We start from the raw sequence: 25,038 nt of genomic DNA, 5'->3' as shown, positions 1-25,038 counted from the left end.
ACATTTTTCCCGGGACCACAGTTGGCTTGGGCGTGTAGTACATTATTTCATGGAAAAGAAAAAGTTAAAAGTTGTGGCCCATCCTGATAAAAAAGAAGTAAATTTTGGGAAAAAATTATTTAAAAGATGTTACTTTGCTGACCAGTCCACAGGCTGGGAGCTTTGATGATTATGATAAAGAGTAATCTGGTTAAATTATCCTGTGAAACAGTGTTTTTATTGGATTTTTCACTGGATCCTGAAAAAATCAATAATGAGGAAGGCTATGAATTTCATGTAAATTAAGGGGTAAATAAAAGTACGAAATATAAGTGCAAAAAACAAAATCACTTTAGGAACTGAATTACATTTTTCATTAATATTTACTTAGTTTTGCAAAGATTAAACAATTTTAAGAACAATTATATTATGTATTTTATTTAAGGTGTCTTACCTAACTGAACTAATGCTTAGTTTAATGATTGCCTAGGCCTGGAAAAATAACCTAGCCACTGCTAAATTCTCACTATCGTGGAAAAATTTATCCATTGGGGAAAATACTTTCGAAATAAAACTTAACGTTTGTATTGTGTTGCAAAATACATACAAAACTTCTAGGTCACAAAAAACAAAAAAGTACTCAAGTAAGCAGTAACGGTGCGGAAAGATACGAAACTAATTTACAGCTGCCTTTTGTAAAATTGCATTTAATAGTGTGATGATAAAAAATCTGTGGTACCTGTTGTGGAAGAATTAGATTTCCGTTTCTTCACAAAGCATTATGGCTTTTATGCACTTAGCTTGCTTTTCACCTATAATTTCTAAGATTGCAGTATCATCATAATATCGTTGATAGTCAAAAATATAATAACTTAGTTTTTCTTATTTAAGATGTGTAATTATACCAAAAAAAGTTTATCGGACATAGACATTCAATTTATATATTTTTAGATCCAGAATGTTTGTAATAAATTTAATGTGTGGCGAAGAAATATTAAAACAAGCACTTTTTTGTTGAGGAAAATACGTCCGGGGGCACAACCTTTGCATAGTTAAAGGCGTGAACAATAGCAGATACATTTTAACATAACTGTTCCGTAGGAAGCGGGCTCAGAAATTTAGAGTTGGCCATAGCACAGTAGTAACTACAAGGGGACAGAGATAAAATCATCAGCTGATAGCTATGTTTGTGAAAGTATACACACGTGATTATCAAACGACTTGAAAAGGGTAAAGATACGACCTGCTTGCTGCCCTTGCATGATATTGAGTCATTGCACATTCCCCTGCGTGGTGGACCTTGGCACAGTTTGTGTGTCCAGTTGTGGAATTCATCAGATTGCTTGCTATGTTGACATCATCTGCCAGACTGATTAAAGTTCTTGTTTAGGTCTGGCCGCAAACAGTTGTGACCAGTGTTTGTTCCAGGTTTGTCTCTGGGAAGATTTTATTCCCGTCTCCCTCCATTTCCTTTTGAATACCAAGGGTTTGATGGTATTCGAAGACTTGATTGGCCCATCCATAATATAAAGAATGGCCTATAGTAAGGAACCGTACCAGTATTTTCCTGGAGCAGTTTAGGAAAACCTTGAACAACTGAAATCATAGTGGCAGAACCACTAAACCCCTCACACTTCAGGATAAATGAAAAAGGAATGGGAGACATACAGTTTTTGACCATTCTTTTCCCTCAAGAGACATTTGAATTAAACATAAGCTTATAGATGGAGGTGAAAAAATATTTTCTTTGTGTAAAAATTTTTTTTTAGGAAAAATATAACCACCTTTTTTTTCTGGAAAGTGTTCCTTTTTTTCATATATTTACATAATTTAAGATATATATATATATATATAATATGATGTTGATGCGTAAGTATTTATATGTGTATGATGTTGATAAACACCGACACCATTTGACCGATTGCCATGAAAGTTGGTGTACATTGATATTTGAATACAAGGATATTTTCGGGATATCCAATTTGCTTTAACTCGCCACCAGATGGTGCTGCAGTGCATCAACTTCTAAACTGTTCAACCGATTGCCATGGGTAAACGGAAAATGGTAGGTCATTGACATACAAACAGCAATTGTGTATCATTTCTCTATACCCACCTGTCATATAGCGCTATCCATTTTGCTTTAACTCGCGGCAATTTATCACCCTGTGTTAGCCCGGGTAATGCAGCTAGTATACATTATACAAACTGTTTATACCGGTTGAAAATTTTACGTTGCTGTCCAGTTAAAAAAAACTCTGAAGTCAAAAATATTAAAATAACTATAATATCCATGTATGTGTAGTAACAAGGAATTTAATTAACTGTTATCAAAAGTATGTTTTTATTTGGTTTTATATTTATAAAAACCGTAGTTGAAATTTATGTTTTTCTCATTACGTTTAACTCTGAAATTTTTTTTTCTTCGTAAATTTACCAGAACATTTTCCCAAAACTAACAACTCTGCAAAAAACGTATGTTTCCTGTGATCCATTCTAATAACTTAACAATAGTAATCAAACTGCAGTGATTCCAACATTATTTTTCGCAACATACTCACCATACAAAGGAAATATCACTCTGCCTGTCTGGTAGACATGAATCTGCTTCTGTTACCATACTTTTAAGAAGATAACTTTCTTTAGACATCAAACAAAAGTTGTATTTTAACTACTGTTAAACTTTGTACAGTGATTTATTTATTTATTTACCATTTATTTATTTACCAATTTGTTAAATGCCTACCGACGGCATAAGGCCATGGGTGGTAGACACAATAAACATAAAAAATTACAATGACAAAACAACCACATGAAACAAAACGAATAGGACAATACTATAATAAAACATACACAAGACAACACAGCAGGCAACTAACAGATAAACAAAAATTAGTTTCATAAATATATAACAACAATAAAGATAATCAAAACCTGTTTATAAAAAAAACTACATATGGTAGCATCATTAACCTGAAACATATTAAATTTAAATTAAGATAAGAAAAATTGTTTTATATTTAAATTATTTTTTGATAGAGAGAAATAGCAACCACGAAATTGGTTCTCATATTGTAGTTCCCAAGACATTCTTCTAAAAATCTCTCCCTTCCTCTAAGGCAAGAACTAAAATCTACCACTGCTTTGATAAACATGAATCGACTGAGTTTTTTCCTTCAAATTGTATTAGGCATTTTACAGAGACATGAGCCATGAAAGGTGTTTACGGGTCCATGAAAAAGTAAGGAAACTGAAGGATTGGTCGCAAACAAACGAGTTTCTTACCACAAACTAGTTAGGAGGTTAATCTTAAAAAAATTTGGTCTTTTGCTAATATATAACTATTACATTAATTTTGTGCTTCATTCATACGAATATTCCCATTTTCCAGTATGTTTTAATTTGGTTGGAAATACTTGATTATCTGTATGTGTTTGCCTGTTACAAAACCAGCCTTAATTAATTCATTTTGTGTTAGTATTTGTTATTTTTGTGTTGTTTGGTGTTTATTGTTAGTGTTTGTTCATTATGCGTTATTGTTTTTTTTTAAAATTTATTTATTACTTATGTAATCTTTTTAACCATTTATGATAGAAGGGTTGTGTTGGGTCAGTGTGTTTGTAGCATTTGTATGATTAATATTTTTTTTTTATATTTCAATGTGTGCACAATCCTAGATTCTTAGGACTGTTTTTGTGCATGTCCGAATTTATAAAGTTATGGATATTCCTCAGCGATAGTAATTTCAGTATTTTGAGATTGTTTTATGGTGCATAGTCACACACAATATAAAATGGTGTATGCAAAGTTATGTTTGAGTCATGGGGGAGGATGGATGGTCTTTATTTCTTTCAAAAATTGGCACCATTGGTTGCTAGGGGTCTGTGACAAATAGAACAATTTTCAATACTAATAAAGGAATAATTTGACATTAAGTTCGACAGTTCAAATTATAATTTTTTAAATTATTCATTATCAATAGATACAGCAAGTGGGACTCTCTTGTAAAATAATTAAATGAAACAAAAAAAATATGTTAGAAGCTAAGAAGATTTATTGCAAACTTTATTTTTGTTTTCTGTAACTTAGCACATGTGTAAATTTGATTAAAAAAAATAGAAAAAATAATTTTTTTACCTATATAATCAGATGGATCAGCAACATACATTTCAAACTTAAAATTTTACTGGTTTAAGAAAATGCATTGTGATGTTTATTTTTAATTTCTTGCTTTTTGCACCACACTATTATGGTTCCATCAGTATGTAAACACACACACATACCTACGCCACATTCACCCGGAAATAAGTCCGCCCTCAATGTAGGATGCTCCCCATTATCCAAGTAAGATTCCAGAAAAAAACTATTAACTCAGCCTTTTTTATTTCCTTGCTTATTAAGAAATCATTGCACAGAATCACAAAAAAAAAATCTGAATGTTTTATTTATTGTTTTTTTTTCTTTGCCCAAATCCCTGTGAGAATTAAAATGCTTAAATTATATTTAATGTCGTCAATAATGCTTCTATTCAATGTTAAAAAAAAAAATAATTCTGTAATTTTAAACAATTTTTTCAACTTTTTTACAATGCAACTGCTAATTATTTTCTACATTTCCCCAATGCAGTCAGTTATAAGATGACCTTTGATTTTTTGGATGGACTTTCAACATAAAACATAAAACTCTCGTCTTATTTTCGGCTGAATACACTGTTTCTTTCTTTTTTATTTCACTTTTTTTTGCATAAATGTTTTCTTGGACTCCTGAGAAGTGTGAAAGGAATATTTTAATTGTATTTTAAAATTATATTAGAAAAGTATTTGATATTCAGGAATAATTTAATTTTCAGTTTGAATAAAAAAACTGTATTGCTGTAGTTTTTATTAGTATTTTATTGTTATTTTAGACATTGGCCATAAAGCTTTTCATCAGCACTCGGTGCGTGTATTATCAATAAATTTATCAAGTAATAATAGAACTTCAGAATGTTTGGTTGTTCATTTATTCAGCTACGATAGTTGAGTGGTCTGATCACTTGTTTCCCTCTGGGATTTCTGTTCCTGGTGGGGTCGAACCCAGATTTTTTGCTAGAGGGAAAACTTGGCGGATGTGTTGCCAAAAACCGGTGGGTTCGATTTGATTTACACTCGAAATTGGGCTTTCACCCTGTTGGAAAGGAGTCCTCCCCTTGTCTCTATCTCTCACAGTCTCTCTCTCTCTGTGTCTCTCTCCGTGTGTCTCTCCGTGTGTCTCTGTGTCTCTCTGTCTCTCTCTCCGTGTGTCTCTGTGTCTCTCTGTCTCTCTCTCCGTGTGTCTGTGTCTCTCTCTCTCCGTGTGTGCCTCTCTCCATGTGTCTCTCCGTGTGTCTCTCTCCGTGTGTCTCTGTGTCTCTCTGTCTCTCTCTCCGTGTGTCTGTGTCTCTCTCTCCGTGTGTGTCTCTCTCCATGTGTCTCTCCGTGTGTCTCTCTCCGTGTGTCTCTCTCCGTGTGTCTCTCTGTCTCTCTCTCCGTGTGTCTCTGTGTCTCTCTGTCTCTCTCTCCGTGTGTCTGTGACTCTCTCTCCGTGTGTCTGTGACTCTCTCTCCGTGTGTGTCTCTCTCCATGTGTCTCTCCGTGTGTCTCTCTCCGTGTGTCTCTCTCCGTGTGTCTCTCTCCGTGTGTCTCTGTGTCTCTCTGACTCTCTCTCCGTGTGTCTGTGTCTCTCTCTCCGTGTGTGTCTCTCTCCATGTGTCTCTCCGTGTGTCTCTCTCCGTGTGTCTCTCTCCGTGTGTCTCTGTGTCTCTCTGTCTCTCTCTCCGTGTGTCTGTGTCTCTCTCTCCGTGTGTGCCTCTCTCCATGTGTCTCTCCGTGTGTCTCTCTCCGTGTGTCTCTCTCCGTGTGTCTCTCTCCGTGTGTCTCTCTCCGTGTGTCTCTGTGTCTCTCTGTCTCTCTCTCCGTGTGTCTGTGTCTCTCTCTCCGTGTGTGTCTCTCTCCATGTGTCTCTCCGTGTGTCTCTCTCCGTGTGTCTCTCTGTCTCTCTCTCCGTGTGTCTCTCTGTCTCTCTCTCCGTGGTTCTCTGTGTCTCTCTGTCTCTCTCTCCGTGTGTCTGTGTCTCTCTCTCCGTGTGTGTCTCTCTCCATGTGTCTCTCCGTGTGTCTCTCTCCGTGTGTCTCTCTCCGTGTGTCTCTCTCCGTGTGTCTCTGTGTCTCTCTGACTCTCTCTCCGTGTGTCTGTGTCTCTCTCTCCGTGTGTGTCTCTCTCCATGTGTCTCTCCGTGTGTCTCTCTCCGTGTGTCTCTGTGTCTCTCTGACTCTCTCTCCGTGTGTCTGTGTCTCTCTCTCCGTGTGTGTCTCTCTCCATGTGTCTCTCCATGTGTCTCTCCGTGTGTCTCTCTCCGTGTGTCTCTCTCCGTGTGTCTCTGTGTCTCTCTGTCTCTCTCTCCGTGTGTCTGTGTCTCTCTCTCCGTGTGTGCCTCTCTCCATGTGTCTCTCCGTGTGTCTCTCTCCGTGTGTCTCTCTCCGTGTGTCTCTGTGTCTCTCTGTCTCTCTCTCCGTGTGTCTGTGTCTCTCTCTCTCCGTGTGTGTCTCTCTCCATGTGTCTCTCCGTGTGTCTCTCTCCGTGTGTCTCTCTCCGTGTGTCTCTGTGTCTCTCTGACTCTCTCTCCGTGTGTCTATGTCTCTCTCTCCGTGTGTGTCTCTCTCCATGTGTCTCTCCATGTGTCTCTCCGTGTGTCTCTCTCCGTGTGTCTCTCTCCGTGTGTCTCTGTGTCTCTCTGTCTCTCTCTCCGTGTGTCTGTGTCTCTCTCTCCGTGTGTGCCTCTCTCCATGTGTCTCTCCGTGTGTCTCTCTCCGTGTGTCTCTCTCCGTGTGTCTCTGTGTCTCTCTGTCTCTCTCTCCGTGTGTCTGTGTCTCTCTCTCTCCGTGTGTGCCTCTCTCCATGTGTCTCTCCGTGTGTCTCTCTCCGTGTGTCTCTCTGTCTCTGTCTCCCCTTTTAGTCATCTCAAGTCCCTGCCATTTCTCACCCTCAGCATTCCTTCCTCCTTGTCCTCACTGGAACGGCGTGTCTACCTCTTCTTGTCCGCCTCCGTTCTCTCCAGAGCTTCCACACGTGATCTTTCCGCCCTCTCTACCCACCTCTGTGGACACTAGTTCCAGCTGCTCCCAGTATTACCTTAACAGCTTGACTAACTTCCTCCTCGTCTGTAACGCATCCCACCCGAACTTCTTATTTCAGACGGACTGTACATCTCCCCCTCTTGTCCTTCCCTCCACCTCCGCCTCGCTGCTCTCCGCTGCACTGTCTCCAGCTTCCTGGCCTCACTCGCGGCTCTCCCGTTTCCACCCGCTCGCTCGTTCTGTCCGCGCTCCGCTTTCGGTGCATCACAGCTGGGCCCTCATTCGTCATTGTACCGCAGGCTGTCTCCAAGCTGTGGAAGTCACGAAAGAGTAGTGAGACTGAAGCACTGGCCACTAAAGTCCTGCAATAAAACAGCAACGCTGCGTTGAAAGTCACGAAAAATAAAATTTTTAGCAACCGTTTACTAACTGAGCAGTTGGTTTCGTAGTGCTGCACTGCAGTTTACAGTCGCTGAAATCATGGGGGGGAGTCATCTCTGAAAAAAAGAGTTGGCTTTCAAACATAGGAATTCACTTGCCTGCATACAGTAGATATAGTTCATGTTATATCTTTTGTTTTGTTAAGTATACCAATTAAAAAATACCTTGTGCCTTGGGTGTAGTTCTGAGGGGGTGGGGCAAGACCCCTCCTCCCCTGAAATTAGGTTGCCCCTGACTGAAGGGGCTCGCTTTCGCTTGCAAAGTCGTGACTGTGAAACGGGGTTGATGAACGTAAACGTCAAAACAATGCTTAATTGAAAACTTTCTGTGTATTCATAAGTTTTCTGCTTTTTGCATGCGTATAGGCCGAACTGTGGCCAGTGTAAAATGGTAGAAACCCGCGCCCAAAACTCTTGGGTCACTTGGCTCCCCCTGCAAATTTCTGCAGGCCCCCCTTGCGAATCTACGGATTTGCGCCCCTGCCCTGTGATATTAAAAATATAAGAAAATTGTATTAAAAATTCCGGATTTTGATTTACCAGGTGCTTGTGAACATCCTTTGTTACCTTTTCTCGCCTTTACATTTTCATCCGGTACTGAAGAAGTCACGTGGGTGTAGGGTTACCAGACGTCCGGCAGAAGGAGGACATGTCCACCTTTTCATGTATTTTTTTTGCGTCCGGCCGAATTTTCCTTGATGCTCCAAAATGTCCGGCTTTTTTATAAAGTGAGATAATTCCTGCAGTTACACTCTGGGCAAAGCGCGCGCTGTCCGCAGTCATCCCACTAGTAAGTAGTACTATGACAGCTTGACAGGTAGCAGCACATGCAGAAGCACGTGTTTTTAATATGCTGTATATGAGTAGTTTGTTTGATTCTTTATACCGAAACTGTATTAAATGCCGAAACATTGTAAAAATATCGTACTCCGTCGTAATTAATTCATGGCTTTTTTAAAAAAAATATATTGTCCTCCTTTTGAAATGTCGTCCTTTTGCGAGGTGAATGTCCTCCTTTTTTGTTATCAGTGTCCGGTAACCCTACGTGGGTGGAACGTGTGTCCTGTGTTGTTCCAGTTCTGCCAGCCGCAGGGGTGGGCTCTGTCCACGGAGCGCCAGGAGCCGAGGTTCTTCGTCTCGGTGCTGACGGACATCGACGCGAACCGCCACTACTGCGCGTGCATGTGCTTCAACGAGACTGTCGCCATCACGCCCAGCAAGCCCGTCGATGAGGTGCGTCTCGGTCAACAGAGGTCCCGTGCCGTCGTGGAGCCGGCTGGCAGAGGCCGTTGAGAAATTTGCTCGAAGATAGGCCTGTTGATTTTGCTGTTCATTTTATTTGAAGCTTCGAGTGTGATGTGAAGCTACACATTTGTTTCGAACCTCAGGTACCATCGCTGGCAAAGACAGTTGAAAAATTTGCTCGATGATAGGCCTGCGGATTTTGCTGTTCGTTTTATTTGAAGCTTCAAATGTGATGTGAAGCTTCGTGTCTGATGTGAAGCTACACATTTTTGTTTCGAACCTCAGGTACCATCGCTGGGAAAGACCGTTGAAAAATTTGCTCGAAGATAGGCCTGTGGATTTTGCTGTTTATGTTATTTGAAGCTTCGAATGTGATGTGAAGCTTCGTGTCTGATGTGAAGCTACACATTTTTGTTTCAAACCTCAGGTACCATCGCTGGCAAAGACAGTTGAATAATTTGCTCGAAGATAGGCCTGCGGATTTTGCTGTTCGTTTTATTTGAAGCTTCAAATGTGATGTGAAGCTTCGTGTCTGATGTGAAGCTACACATTTTTGTTTCGGACCTCAGGTACCATCGCTGGGAAAGACCGTTGAAAAATTTGCTCGAAGATAGGCCTGTGGATTTTGCTGTTTATTTTATTTGAAGCTTCGAATGTGATGTGAAGCTTCGCGTCTGACGTGAAGCTACACATTTGTTTCGAACCTCAGGTACCATCGCTGGCAAAGACAGTTGAGAAATTTGCTCGAAGATAGGCCTGTGGATTTTGCTGCTCATTTTATTTGAAGCTTGGAATGTGATGTGATGCTTCGTGTCTGATGTGAAGCTACACATTTGTTTCGAACCTCGGGTACCATCGCTGGCAAAGACTGTTGAAAAATTTGCTCGAAGATAGGCCTGTGGATTTCGCTGTTCATTTTATTTGAAGCTTCGAATGTGATGTGAAGCTACGTGTCTGATGTTGTGATGTGAAGCTTTGTGTCTGATGTGAAGCCACACATTTTTGTTTCGAACCTCAGGTACCATCGCTGGCAAAGACCGTTGAGAAATTTGCTCGAAGATAGGCCTGTGGATTTTGCTGCTCATTTTATTTGAAGATTCGAATGTGATGTGAAGCTTCGTGTGTGATGTGAAGCTACACATTAGTAGGTATATATAGTTCATATGGGGACAGGGGAGGGGGGAGGGGGATTCGGGGATTCGAGGCGGCCATCTTGGATTACGTCAATCCGGCGGCCATCTTGGATTACATCACTTCCGGCGGCCATCTCGGATGACGTCACTTCCGGCGGCCATCTTGGATTACGTCACTTCCGACGGCCATCTTGGATGACGTCACTTACGGCGGCCATCTTGGATTACATCAAGTCCGGCGGCCATTTTGTTTTCTAGAACATTTCACCATTTTGAGTTTCGTCCGCCATCTTGAAAATCTTTATTTATTATCTGATTTTAATGGAAAAAAAATTTAAAAATTAAAAAAACTTAAATAATCAAAATTTTAAAATAAAATTAAAAAAATATTATTTAATAAAATTTCAATTAAAAAAACCTACGCATCGAACACCCCACTCCTCTACATTACGAATACACCATCTAACACCCCGCTCCTCTGTTACAATGACATCATCATCGAACACCCCACTCATCCCTGTTACAATTTTTCGTTACATCCACCATCTTAGAAAATCATAATTATTAACTTAGAAAATCAGGAAAAAATATATATATACCATCGTTGACTGCTGGAGGCAGCCATCTAATTGAATGGAGACCGCCATCTTAATTTCATCTGAAGGATGTCATCATCGGGTGTAGGTTTCTAAAGTACGTAGTGTACGTAAGGTAGAGTTTCTATCCCGTACCAGCATTATTATGACCCTTATAGACAAAAATCCACAAAAATCCACAAAAATCCACAAAATCCAAAGTAATTTCTTTGTTGTAACCACCATTTTTTCTTAAAGTCTTATCATTTATAGGTTTTAACTAAAATATATGTTATTTATACTAACGTTGTGGATGTGATAGTTAAAGTAATGATAATATTAAAAAAACATTTATTACCCCATCTTAGCGGGGCCAGAAATTTTTCAGAGTCCTAACTCACAAGTAATATTCTCTTCTCATGTTTGCGTACTCGTATTTAAAAGGCTGCATGGAAGCAATTATTTTTAATGTCTGTGTATAATTACATTTCTAAACAATTTCATGTTTGCGTACCCATGTTTTAAAAGCTGCATGGAAGCAGATATTTTTAATGTCTGCGTTCTATTTCACTTTTATAAACAAGTTCATGTTTGCGTACATGTGTTTAAAAGCTGCATGGAAGCATATATTTTTAATGTTTGTGTATAATTACATTTCACCATTCTGTAAGACATTTATAAGTATCAGTACCTCGTGGGATATTGGTTCTATATTAAAAATAATAAACAATATGTAGGTAAAATTGTATTTATTAAATTAAGAACATATTTTACACAACAAAAGTGGAGCAAAAACAGACACTACACATCAAAAAACTGAAACTTTACAAAAACAATGGAAACTATACATCAAAAACATAAACTGTACAACAAAAATGGAAAACTGTACAGCAAAAACATAAACTGTACAACAAAATGAAAACTATAAAACAAAAAACAGAAAAACTATACAACAAATGGAAACAACTACCAAACTGCCAAACTATTTAAATCAAAAACTATTTACAGAAAAAAAATTATTCGTCGCCTCCAACATATCCGTGGGGGACTGTGTGGATACCATCTTCGCAGATCAGCCGTTTGTCGTCCTCCCACGTTATGGCCAGCTTATTGCTGTACTCAGTATAGAGTATGTGCTGACGGGAGCGAATTGCTCTAACGCCTGCCCTCATTGTGCGGTGGTCTTGCAGGGCATCCAGGTAGTCATCGAATGTTATGTGGTTTTTGACCACACATCGCTGGATGCCCTTGGCCTTTTTCTCGCTCTTACCGCCACACCTGTAGGCGTAGAGTTTGGCCCGTAGGCTTACAAACTCCTCCATTACTTCTCCCCCACATTCATCTTTGAATTTACCGACAACTTTCTCGTTGATGGGGGAGAAGCATGGGTGGTCGGAAGGGTAGCAGCTGGTGTCGAATTTAGCCATCAGTGTAGGGTCGGCTTTGAGGTCTGAGTAAAAGTCTGTTGTCTGGATCTCATACACAAAACTGTCTGTATCCATATACATCAGGTGAATATTGTCATGGTAACGGGGTTTCATGGTATTGTAGTGGAAGTCGTACATGAGAGTCTTTGAAAGATCTAGTACAGCCAGTCCGGCATAAATCGGCTTGTCGAAAATGATGGTCTCGTGATTAAGGTGGACTAGAGACAAATTCGGTTCGTACATTGTACGGTCCTTGAAGGACGGACGACACACCAACTTCTTGAACCTCTTCTCAGAGCACACCAACTCCATTTTGAGCCTCCGCCTTTTATTTTCCATCAGTTTACCAAATGTCGAGTTCACAGCGAGCTTAAAGAACTCCTTCTCGAACTCGTTAGCTGCTGCTTTCCGCTTGTTGGTATTCAGCCGAATATAGGGCTCCAACCATGCCGACTGCTCAAACTGCAGGATTCGGTGTATCTTAGTCACTCTCAGCCCATGAGATACCGCTTGCTGGAGGTTTTTGTAGTGGACAATGTAGTGCTCTTTATTTTCAAGTGTTGTCATCAGCTTTGATTGATTTGAGCCGGGCGGACACTGATTTACAGGAAGAAATGGCAGGTCTTTGTGACTTTCGTGGAGCTCGGGAGGGTACTCCACATCACACTCAATAATGTAGCCTGTAGGAGAATCATCTGGGACAGACACGACATCAATTGATGTGTCTGCCCATTGGAAATGCCGAATTGGAAGCGGCAGAGACATCGCCCACCCGTACAAATTATTCGCATCAATGTACTCCAGGAATGTGGATGGCTTGGAAGCATCATATGTCTCAGGTATGTAGGAGTTATTGGCTACGCAATGACGTTTAATGCTTTGCGCTACTCCCCCCCTAATACCAGCCTCCACAAACATGTACATATCATAATCGGTAAGAAGCTCTAGTTGTACACCTGTGGTTCGAAGCATCGCATCGAAAGCGAACCCTGGACAAGAAATATAGTGAGATGGATCTAGGCTGTATGTCTCCAAACATATGGAACGAAAATTCTCGAATACATCCGCCAAAATCAGAACATCCGTCTTTAGATACAAGTCAGCGTACTCCCCCAAAGTAGCACACTGAAACTTGTCCCAGACTTTCACTGCATGAGCGTACTCCATCTCTGTAATCATGGAATCAGTCAGACTATTATAGAAATCATCGATGGATGGAAGACGAGTATCATCTAGTCGAGCAAAAGAATCTACAAAATCATACGGGAATATACCCTTGCGGGTAACCAACTCCAACTCATCAGGCGCGAAAAACTCAGTAGTACTTATAAACTTGTCTGCAGGCAAGAACTCAGCGAGCGAAGCAAGACCCCGACTCATAAAACGGAACGTATCGACAAACTGAATGCTGAACTTATCATGTAACTTCTTGGAAAAAGTTATCAGCTTCTCCTCTGAATTCGGAATGATGAAGATGTCTTTACTATCATACCCCAACTTCCTGATAATGAAGTTCTGATCGTATGCAAGGTTGTGGAAGAACACAATCAACTTTTTCGGTCTGCGCCTGAGAAGGTTGCAGTCATTACATGCAGGCCCAATAAATTCGCCGGTGAAGTGATTGTGGTCACGAACTTTCTTTACAGTTCCTCCGAACTTTCCTCCACAGTAGCAACAACACCTTGCTTGCAGAAAAGCAGTGTTTTGTGCATGTGTGAGCGGAGTCATAGGAACAGACGTAGAAAATATTTTCTGTACATCATGTCCAATCTCCACAATGCGGGATATGAAATTATCCTCTGCATCACAACCGCGATACAATTCAGGCTCTGATGGAAGTGCTGAAGTGAGGTGTGCAGGAATGATGGTATTATCAGCTTTCACGTAAATGCAGTAGCTGTATGCTTTATGCTTTTGGTACTGCAGCGTGTATGACTCATCAGGATTCGGGTGACATGTATGGATTTTCTCTAGAATAGCTTCAAAGTCGCAATATACCACGATGGGCATCTTATCACTGTGATGGAAGTTTTTGAACTGCAGAACAGGAGGCAAGCCATTTTGATCGGGCGATGGCATCTCCATCCTAACAGCAGCATGCTGTTTGCAGAGCTCACGGTGTTTTTCCAAACACTGAAGACCAGTGAGCCCGCTAACCCTTTCCTGATCATCATAATGCTTGAAGCATCTTTTACAAACATGAATAGCATCATGATGTGTAGTGATTTGGGCCCGAACCAGGGCAGAAAAATTAGTGATGTAGGCGAAATGGGATGAATTGTCATTGACCAAGAGCAGAAGATCGAAATGATGTTCTTTTTCTTCAGGAGTGACTCGAGCAGGAACAACATTCAGATTCTCGTCGATACTGTAGATGTTGATGGAGACTCCGGGGTTCTGTTTTTCAAACAGTGGTATTTGCTTGATTGGAGTAGGGAAGTCAATGTTGTTGAAGTTGAACTCCCCCTCCAAGTCATGGTAGCGCTGGTTGACACGTTCAGGATGCTCACCTTCCACGTACTTCACAAGAATCGACCACTTAAAGCACATGTGGTCTTCGAGGTTTTGCGGATTTATCACTGCGTATTTGTCTTTGATGCATGTAGGTAATTCGATGTAGGAGCTGGCACGGAGTGGATCGAGCTTGTTTATCCGTAGTTGAAGCCGCTTAACGGAAGACAAAGTCCATCCAGACCCCTTCCCCATGTAGTCTTCCTCCTCCTTGCAGATCTTAGAGATGGACTCGGTAACTGCCTCCTCCACCTCATGAACTGCGTAGAGGGGGACATTCATGGTTTTGAAGGCCCTCTTGTCTTCACAGGCATCTACGGGTTTTTCGTAGGCGCACTCGAGCACGATATTGAATTTGAGAGGTCCATTCTCTTCCATCTCCTCCACAAGTTGGTTGATTATTTTGTTCTTGATGGAGTCCAGGTACGTACAAATATCCTTGGCAGAACTTGACGTATTTTCTGCCACGTACGTCTTCAAGTTACCCTTGAAACCCACTTCGGCGGTGATGAAGCCGTGGGTATTGGCCAAACCAGTCCCGGTCACCACCTTTGTTCGGCTGGTCGAAGGCTTGGGCGTAACTGCAGGCTTAACTGCTACCATCCTCTGCTTCTTTGTTGGAGGCGGAGCAGGCCCCTTGCATACCTTGATGTGGGCTTTTAACTTATCAGCCCTGGCGAACTCCTTAGCACAGTTGTCGCAGGTATGTGCTATGCGGTTTGGGTTAAGACCGCAAGCCGACTTCTCATGGCGTCTAGCCAAATCAGCACGGGCGAAGGCCTTGTAGCACAAGCTACACCGCATGCCTGATGTCGTAGCGACAGCTCCAGCACATGATGCAAGGTGCTGCTGCATCTTATCGCTGCGTGCGACCATCTTTCCACATAGGTGGCACTGCTGGTAGTCACGATGCTGGTTCTCGGCACACTGTCGCTCGTGCCGGTAGCGGTTGTGGCCTGCCGTGAATGTAGCAGAGCAGAAATGGCATTTCTGAACGGTAGATGCCATCATCACGGCAATCGCTAGACTGGTCTCAACGTACGGAACACGTAACGGTAGCTCGACGCACGGAGAACTATAACAAAAGAATTAAGAATACAATGTAGCTAGATGTTAACACGAAAAAGTTGCAAACATAACCTCAAAACTCTATCCCTTAAGCCTACTAACCTAAACTGATAGCAATGTAACTAAATAAAAAAGTTACAAACATAACCTCAAAACTCTAGCACTCAAGCTTACTAACCTAAACTACTAGCATTGTTACTAAATAAAAAAAAGTTGCAAACATAACCTCAAAGCTATTCCTTCATGTACAATCCTAAAAATGGTAGAATATTTAAAGTACTGATAAAAGTTAAAGCTGAAAAATATTCAATGCTAACTCAAAATGATTGATTACATAACCTCAAAACTACACTAATGCACAACTCAAAAATGCTAGAATATTTAAAGTACTGTTAAAAGTTTAAGCTAAACAATTCCTGGTTACCCACACATAAGTGTACAGAGAAAAAACTAGCTAGCATATAACCTACGAAAAAGCTGAGAAACATAAAAATATTAACGAAACATGTAGCATACCTCAGAAAACGATGAAGTGGAGCTGTAGAACACGAAGTAGCGTTGGCGGTAGAAATCGTGGTAGCAGCGAAACTCACACATGAACTAGCTCACTCAAACTCCAAGAACACACTGAAGCTCCGACAGCTAATCCTGGCCTTTTATAGCCTCGGACCTGCCTGTTCTTGGAAAAACCATTAGGAACAGAGTATTTCTGTTGTATCCACCAATAGGAATGTAGTACATGGAAGTACCATTGTCTTCGGAAAAACCCAGCATGACTCATTTGCATGTCGTAGCAGGTCTGTGAGGGGTGGGGTTAGAAATGTAATCTGACAGCCAAACATGGGAAACCACTCTCGGGTAAAACCACTAATGACCTAGGTGATTAGAGATTAGGGCGCGAGGCACTGCCTGCATCGTGACTCATCACTCAGGAATGTCATCTCGCAGTGTCGAGGGGACCCAAACAATTAACTTGACCGTGCATGTCACAACTGGTACATTAGTCCGCGACTTTGTGGCGCCATGAGGCGCTCATGAATGTCTGAGCCTGCCACAAACAGCTCGTCAAAGTGTCATCACCAAGCACTCGAGCTGCAGTCATGACGCGCATGCTGCAACAGGCCCGTTAGTCACCGACTTCGTGGCGCCAAGCTGACACTCGGGTAGACAGGTAGCTAAATGATAATACTAGTAATGCAAGGAAATAAAAAAATCGGGTATGTTTAATACATTTATTAAAAGTAAGAACACATTACAAAACTAAAACATTAAAAATTTATTTTACATTTATTATGACCAACATTCGTTTAAAATTTTTTAGCATTTCATTGCGAACAATCAGTTGAACATCCACAGTATGACACAATTTGCTTATGTTCCAGGAACAAACCCTTTTCACAAACATTTAAGGAGACTTTCCTTAAGCTTTCTTTTCATTGGTCAAATAAAACATCTCCCTCTCTTCCCCTTTTACAATGATGCTGCTTCACCATCATGCTAAAATTCTGTAAGACAATAAAAAAATTTACTTCCCTTAAACCTTACGGTAGAAATTTCATCCTAGGTTGCTGTTACTGCATCTAGAAATTAAAAATTATATTATCTCATACAGGTTTTATTTACATGTTATACTTAACCATCCTACCACACACACGCACACACATGCACACACTTACACACATGCGTGCGCATGCGTGCACTGAGATGAAATACATACTTGCCCACATAATGTACTTTTATTTACAAAGGCAACATATTAAAACACATAATATTTTAATTTTGTGTAGATTGGATGGTACCAGAAACCATACTACAAAACGAGCGGACAACACTTGAGTCTTTACTATGATTGGGCTGACGGATTGCCTCTGGAACGCCCTTGTTACCTTCAACGACTCAGAATTAATACTTTTTATCCATCAAAAAACAACAACAGTTTAACTAAGCAAACATACACCCCACACCCCTCAAAAATTGTTATTACACAAGGCATTATTTACATGGTAGGAGACCGCACATACGAAGTGCGCAACTTCAGATTAGAAATATTGATTAAAATAACTACTAAAGATGCTAATTTGTTTATGAAAAAATTGCACATGAAATACAGACACTTGGTTATTTACACACACATACATACATACATACATACATACATACATGCATACACACATACACCCTGCATGGCTTCAGAAGTAAGTACGATATTTTGAAAACCACTCAAGACTTACATCTGTTTATGAAAAGGAGCTAAATATTAAAAAAATTTCAAAGTTAATTTTAGAGATGAAATATCATGTGCAAGTCCTTGCATGCGAGAACATTTTATTACGCAATTATCTTCATTTTTCCCAAACCATAGGTCTGATGTTTGATTACCACACAAATCTCATACTTAACATATGCACTACGAGATGACTGCACGCCAGTCCAAGCCCCTGCGCTTAGAGACGAAACTGCACTAGAAGCGTTAGCAAGCATTGCAATTATCTCGCTTCACTAATGCAGATTCACCTCTGACTAGGTAGACCTCCTGAAACAGTAAACATAGGACAGTGAAAAACATTAAAATAATGCATTTCAAAATAATTGAATAATATAAAACACTGCATATTTCACGAAAATCACCACGCAACTGACAGCCCTTTCAGTCACAATTCTGCGAATGCTATCACAGAATGCTAGATTTAGAAAGAAAGGATCATTCATGCCTTCATTATGGAACAAAGTAATACATCACATGAAGAGAAACAAAAAAGGTACACACTTCGTTCTTAGACTCGTGCCGCCTCCTTGACAGAGAGAAAAGATTTTACACATAAAATAGTATATATTTCATTTCCAGCGATGAAGATGTACTAATATCACCTTGACAAGCTTAGATGATCTACGGAGAGACAAAGTAAATATATTAACAAAAAAAGTCGACTAAAAATCATTTACAAACAAAATACTTATCATTCCTTCGATTACATATTTTTCTCAATTTAATAAATGAGAGAACACAAACATTTGCTTAAATCACTATTTATCAATTTTAAACTCTCGTGTACATCAGGAAAAAATATATTGTATCATTCATTATTAGTTGTAATGTAAAAAATGCAAAACAGTTTCTTTGTGGGATGTGGAATGCTCACTCACGATCGAAAAAAAGAGGGGCTTCGCTGTAAATCAAGGGGAGGGGGAAACCATCTTGAAAGTTGAAGTTTCTCATATATTTAGATGTATAGTAATCAAGCAAGTAATAATATTTGGTGGTATAATATCCGTCTGATTAAAGTTTATTTGCTAACATGAATTCACAAATTAAACGAATCTCTGAGTACATTTGCTTATCTTTTATAGGAAAAAAATGCACAGATTGATTGTTTTATCATGAATAACCAGGAGCACACTAAAAAAACAGACGAAATTCTCGCCAATAATAACCAACAGCACACAAACAATAAAAAAACGATGTGTCAGTAATAACATGCAGCATGCGGAAAAAATCACCAAAATATTGTCAAGAATAACCATCAGTACATGTAGAATACCAATAAAGTCTTGACATGAAAAAGGCTGAAGTGCACGGAGAAAATCAAATTCTCGTCAGGTAAAAAAAGCAGAAGCACATGAAAAAAAACCCAACAAAATTATAACACAGTAAAGTTGAAGCACACGTAGAAATCTATCGATATTCCATGTGAAAAAATAGGAGCACTCAGAAAAAACTATCCGGGAGAAGATTAAAATCATCATAAATTATCAATTTTTTAAAAAAAGGTCAATTTAAATCCTGCCAGATATCTCATGTTGCTTAAGCAAAGAGTTCACAAGTCAACTTGTGAACTCTTTGCTTAAGCAACATGAGAGTTCTGGCACAAGTCAACTTGTGAACTCCTTGCTTAAGCAACATGAGAGTTCTGGCACAAGTCAACTTGTGAACTCCTTGCTTAAGCAACATGAGAGTTCTGGCACAAGTCAACTTGTGAACTCCTTGCTTAAGCAACATGAGAGTTCTGGCACAAGTCAACTTGTGAACTCTTTGCTTAAGCAACATGAGAGTTCTGGCACAAGTCAACTTGTGAACTCCTTGCTTAAGCAACATGAGAGTTCTGGCACAAGTCAACTTGTGAACTCCTTGCTTAAGCAACATGAGAGTTCTGGCACAAGTCAACTTGTGAACTCCTTGCTTAAGCAACATGAGAGTTCTGGCACAAGTCGGCTTGTGAACTCTTTGCTTAAGCAACATGAGATTTCTGGCAGGATTTAAATTGACTTTTTTTTAAAAAATTGATAATTTATGATGATTTTAATCTTCTCCCGGATAGTTTTTTCTGAGTGCTCCTATTTTTTCACATAGAATTTCGATAGATTTCTACGTGTGCTTCAACTTTACTGTGTTATAATTTTGTTGGTTTTTTTTTTTTCATGTGCTTCTGCTTTTTTTACCTGACGAGAATTTGATTTTCTCCGTGCACTTCAGCCTTTTTCATGTCAAGACTTTATTGGTATTCTACATGAACTGATGGTTATTCTTGACAATATTTTGGTGATTTTCTCCGCATGCTGCATGTTATTACTGACACATCGTTTTTTTATTGTTTGTGTGCTGTTGGTTATTATTGGCGAGAATTTCGTCTGTTTTTTTAGTGTGCTCCTGGTTATTCATGATAAAACAATCAATCTGTGCATTTTTTTCCTATAAAAGATAAGCAAATGTACTCAGAGATTCGTTTAATTTGTGAATTCATGTTAGCAAATAAACTTTAATCAGACGGATATTATACCACCAAATATTTTTACTTGCTTGATTACTATACATCTAAATATATGAGAAACTTCAACTTTCAAGATGGTTTCCCCCTCCCCTTGATTTACAGCGAAGCCCCTCTTTTTTTCGATCGTGAGTGAGCATTCCACATCCCACAAAGAAACTGTTTTGCATTTTTTACATTACAACTAATAATGAATGATACAATATATTTTTTCCTGATGTACACGAGAGTTTAAAATTGATAAATAGTGATTTAAGCAAATGTTTGTGTTCTCTCATTTATTAAATTGAGAAAAATATGTAATCGAAGGAATGATAAGTATTTTGTTTGTAAATGATTTTTAGTCGACTTTTTTTGTTAATATATTTACTTTGTCTCTCCGTAGATCATCTAAGCTTGTCAAGGTGATATTAGTACATCTTCATCGCTGGAAATGAAATATATACTATTTTATGTGTAAAATCTTTTCTCTCTGTCAAGGAGGCGGCACGAGTCTAAGAACGAAGTGTGTACCTTTTTTGTTTCTCTTCATGTGATGTATTACTTTGTTCCATAATGAAGGCATGAATGATCCTTTCTTTCTAAATCTAGCATTCTGTGATAGCATTCGCAGAATTGTGACTGAAAGGGCTGTCAGTTGCGTGGTGATTTTCGTGAAATATGCAGTGTTTTATATTATTCAATTATTTTGAAATGCATTATTTTAATGTTTTTCACTGTACTATGTTTACTGTTTCAGGAGGTCTACCTAGTCAGAGGTGAATCTGCATTAGTGAAGCGAGATAATTGCAATGCTTGCTAACGCTTCTAGTGCAGTTTCGTCTCTAAGCGCAGGGGCTTGGACTGGCGTGCAGTCATCTCGTAGTGCATATGTTAAGTATGAGATTTGTGTGGTAATCAAACATCAGACCTATGGTTTGGGAAAAATGAAGATAATTGCGTAATAAAATGTTCTCGCATGCAAGGACTTGCACATGATATTTCATCTCTAAAATTAACTTTGAAATTTTTTTAATATTTAGCTCCTTTTCATAAACAGATGTAAGTCTTGAGTGGTTTTCAAAATATCGTACTTACTTCTGAAGCCATGCAGGGTGTATGTGTGTATGCATGTATGTATGTATGTATGTATGTATGTATGTATGTGTGTGTAAATAACCAAGTGTCTGTATTTCATGTGCAATTTTTTCATAAACAAATTAGCATCTTTAGTAGTTATTTTAATCAATATTTCTAATCTGAAGTTGCGCACTTCGTATGTGCGGTCTCCTACCATGTAAATAATGCCTTGTGTAATAACAATTTTTGAGGGGTGTGGGGTGTATGTTTGCTTAGTTAAACTGTTGTTGTTCTTTGATGGATAAAAAGTATTAATTCTGAGTCGTTGAAGGTAACAAGGGCGTTCCAGAGGCAATCCGTCAGCCCAATCATAGTAAAGACTCAAGTGTTGTCCGCTCGTTTTGTAGTATGGTTTCTGGTACCATCCAATCTACACAAAATTAAAATATTATGTGTTTTAATATGTTGCCTTTGTAAATAAAAGTACATTATGTGGGCAAGTATGTATTTCATCTCAGTGCACGCATGCGCACGCATGTGTGTAAGTGTGTGCATGTGTGTGCGTGTGTGTGGTAGGATGGTTAAGTATAACATGTAAATAAAACCTGTATGAGATAATATAATTTTTAATTTCTAGATGCAGTAACAGCAACCTAGGATGAAATTTCTACCGTAAGGTTTAAGGGAAGTAAATTTTTTTATTGTCTTACAGAATTTTAGCATGATGGTGAAGCAGCATCATTGTAAAAGGGGAAGAGAGGGAGATGTTTTATTTGACCAATGAAAAGAAAGCTTAAGGAAAGTCTCCTTAAATGTTTGTGAAAAGGGTTTGTTCCTGGAACATAAGCAAATTGTGTCATACTGTGGATGTTCAACTGATTGTTCGCAATGAAATGCTAAAAAATTTTAAACGAATGTTGGTCATAATAAATGTAAAATAAATTTTTAATGTTTTAGTTTTGTAATGTGTTCTTACTTTTAATAAATGTATTAAACATACCCGATTTTTTTATTTCCTTGCATTACTAGTATTATCATTTAGCTACCTGTCTACCCGAGTGTCAGCTTGGCGCCACGAAGTCGGTGACTAACGGGCCTGTTGCAGCATGCGCGTCATGACTGCAGCTCGAGTGCTTGGTGATGACACTTTGACGAGCTGTTTGTGGCAGGCTCAGACATTCATGAGCGCCTCATGGCGCCACAAAGTCGCGGACTAATGTACCAGTTGTGACATGCACGGTCAAGTCTATTGTTTGGGTCCCCTCGACACTGCGAGATGACATTCCTGAGTGATGAGTCACGATGCAGGCAGTGCCTCGCGCCCTAATCTCTAATCACCTAGGTCATTAGTGGTTTTACCCGAGAGTGGTTTCCCATGTTTGGCTGTCAGATTACATTTCTAACCCCACCCCTCACAGACCTGCTACGACATGCAAATGAGTCATGCTGGGTTTTTCCGAAGACAATGGTACTTCCATGTACTACATTCCTATTGGTGGATACAACAGAAATACTCTGTTCCTAATGGTTTTTCCAAGAACAGGCAGGTCCGAGGCTATAAAAGGCCAGGATTAGCTGTCGGAGCTTCAGTGTGTTCTTGGAGTTTGAGTGAGCTAGTTCATGTGTGAGTTTCGCTGCTACCACGATTTCTACCGCCAACGCTACTTCGTGTTCTACAGCTCCACTTCATCGTTTTCTGAGGTATGCTACATGTTTCGTTAATATTTTTATGTTTCTCAGCTTTTTCGTAGGTTATATGCTAGCTAGTTTTTTCTCTGTACACTTATGTGTGGGTAACCAGGAATTGTTTAGCTTAAACTTTTAACAGTACTTTAAATATTCTAGCATTTTTGAGTTGTGCATTAGTGTAGTTTTGAGGTTATGTAATCAATCATTTTGAGTTAGCATTGAATATTTTTCAGCTTTAACTTTTATCAGTACTTTAAATATTCTACCATTTTTAGGATTGTACATGAAGGAATAGCTTTGAGGTTATGTTTGCAACTTTTTTTTATTTAGTAACAATGCTAGTAGTTTAGGTTAGTAAGCTTGAGTGCTAGAGTTTTGAGGTTATGTTTGTAACTTTTTTATTTAGTTACATTGCTATCAGTTTAGGTTAGTAGGCTTAAGGGATAGAGTTTTGAGGTTATGTTTGCAACTTTTTCGTGTTAACATCTAGCTACATTGTATTCTTAATTCTTTTGTTATAGTTCTCCGTGCGTCGAGCTACCGTTACGTGTTCCGTACGTTGAGACCAGTCTAGCGATTGCCGTGATGATGGCATCTACCGTTCAGAAATGCCATTTCTGCTCTGCTACATTCACGGCAGGCCACAACCGCTACCGGCACGAGCGACAGTGTGCCGAGAACCAGCATCGTGACTACCAGCAGTGCCACCTATGTGGAAAGATGGTCGCACGCAGCGATAAGATGCAGCAGCACCTTGCATCATGTGCTGGAGCTGTCGCTACGACATCAGGCATGCGGTGTAGCTTGTGCTACAAGGCCTTCGCCCGTGCTGATTTGGCTAGACGCCATGAGAAGTCGGCTTGCGGTCTTAACCCAAACCGCATAGCACATACCTGCGACAACTGTGCTAAGGAGTTCGCCAGGGCTGATAAGTTAAAAGCCCACATCAAGGTATGCAAGGGGCCTGCTCCGCCTCCAACAAAGAAGCAGAGGATGGTAGCAGTTAAGCCTGCAGTTACGCCCAAGCCTTCGACCAGCCGAACAAAGGTGGTGACCGGGACTGGTTTGGCCAATACCCACGGCTTCATCACCGCCGAAGTGGGTTTCAAGGGTAACTTGAAGACGTACGTGGCAGAAAATACGTCAAGTTCTGCCAAGGATATTTGTACGTACCTGGACTCCATCAAGAACAAAATAATCAACCAACTTGTGGAGGAGATGGAAGAGAATGGACCTCTCAAATTCAATATCGTGCTCGAGTGCGCCTACGAAAAACCCGTAGATGCCTGTGAAGACAAGAGGGCCTTCAAAACCATGAATGTCCCCCTCTACGCAGTTCATGAGGTGGAGGAGGCAGTTACCGAGTCCATCTCTAAGATCTGCAAGGAGGAGGAAGACTACATGGGGAAGGGGTCTGGATGGACTTTGTCTTCCGTTAAGCGGCTTCAACTACGGATAAACAAGCTCGATCCACTCCGTGCCAGCTCCTACATCGAATTACCTACATGCATCAAAGACAAATACGCAGTGATAAATCCGCAAAACCTCGAAGACCACATGTGCTTTAAGTGGTCGATTCTTGTGAAGTACGTGGAAGGTGAGCATCCTGAACGTGTCAACCAGCGCTACCATGACTTGGAGGGGGAGTTCAACTTCAACAACATTGACTTCCCTACTCCAATCAAGCAAATACCACTGTTTGAAAAACAGAACCCCGGAGTCTCCATCAACATCTACAGTATCGACGAGAATCTGAATGTTGTTCCTGCTCGAGTCACTCCTGAAGAAAAAGAACATCATTTCGATCTTCTGCTCTTGGTCAATGACAATTCATCCCATTTCGCCTACATCACTAATTTTTCTGCCCTGGTTCGGGCCCAAATCACTACACATCATGATGCTATTCATGTTTGTAAAAGATGCTTCAAGCATTATGATGATCAGGAAAGGGTTAGCGGGCTCACTGGTCTTCAGTGTTTGGAAAAACACCGTGAGCTCTGCAAACAGCATGCTGCTGTTAGGATGGAGATGCCATCGCCCGATCAAAATGGCTTGC

The 25,038-nt window shown here is 40.0% G+C and overlaps 1 protein-coding gene across 1 annotated transcript in view; it reads left to right on the top strand.

The window, feature by feature from the left end:
- LOC134538835 (myotubularin-related protein 13) overlaps positions 1–25,038 on the top strand; it is a 127,948-nt gene that overhangs the window by 5,398 nt on the left and 97,512 nt on the right. The window contains exon 3 of the mRNA XM_063380364.1: positions 8,590–8,745. Within this exon, the coding sequence (XP_063236434.1) occupies positions 8,590–8,745 (156 nt within the window). The remainder of the gene's footprint in view (positions 1–8,589; positions 8,746–25,038) is intronic.

The sequence above is a fragment of the Bacillus rossius genome, chromosome 14, assembly GCF_032445375.1.
Source record: "Bacillus rossius redtenbacheri isolate Brsri chromosome 14, Brsri_v3, whole genome shotgun sequence".
Taxonomy (NCBI): Eukaryota; Metazoa; Arthropoda; class Insecta; order Phasmatodea; family Bacillidae; genus Bacillus; species Bacillus rossius.
The sequence above is the reverse complement of the archived record's forward strand: the minus strand, read 5'-3'. Positions and strand labels throughout refer to the sequence as shown.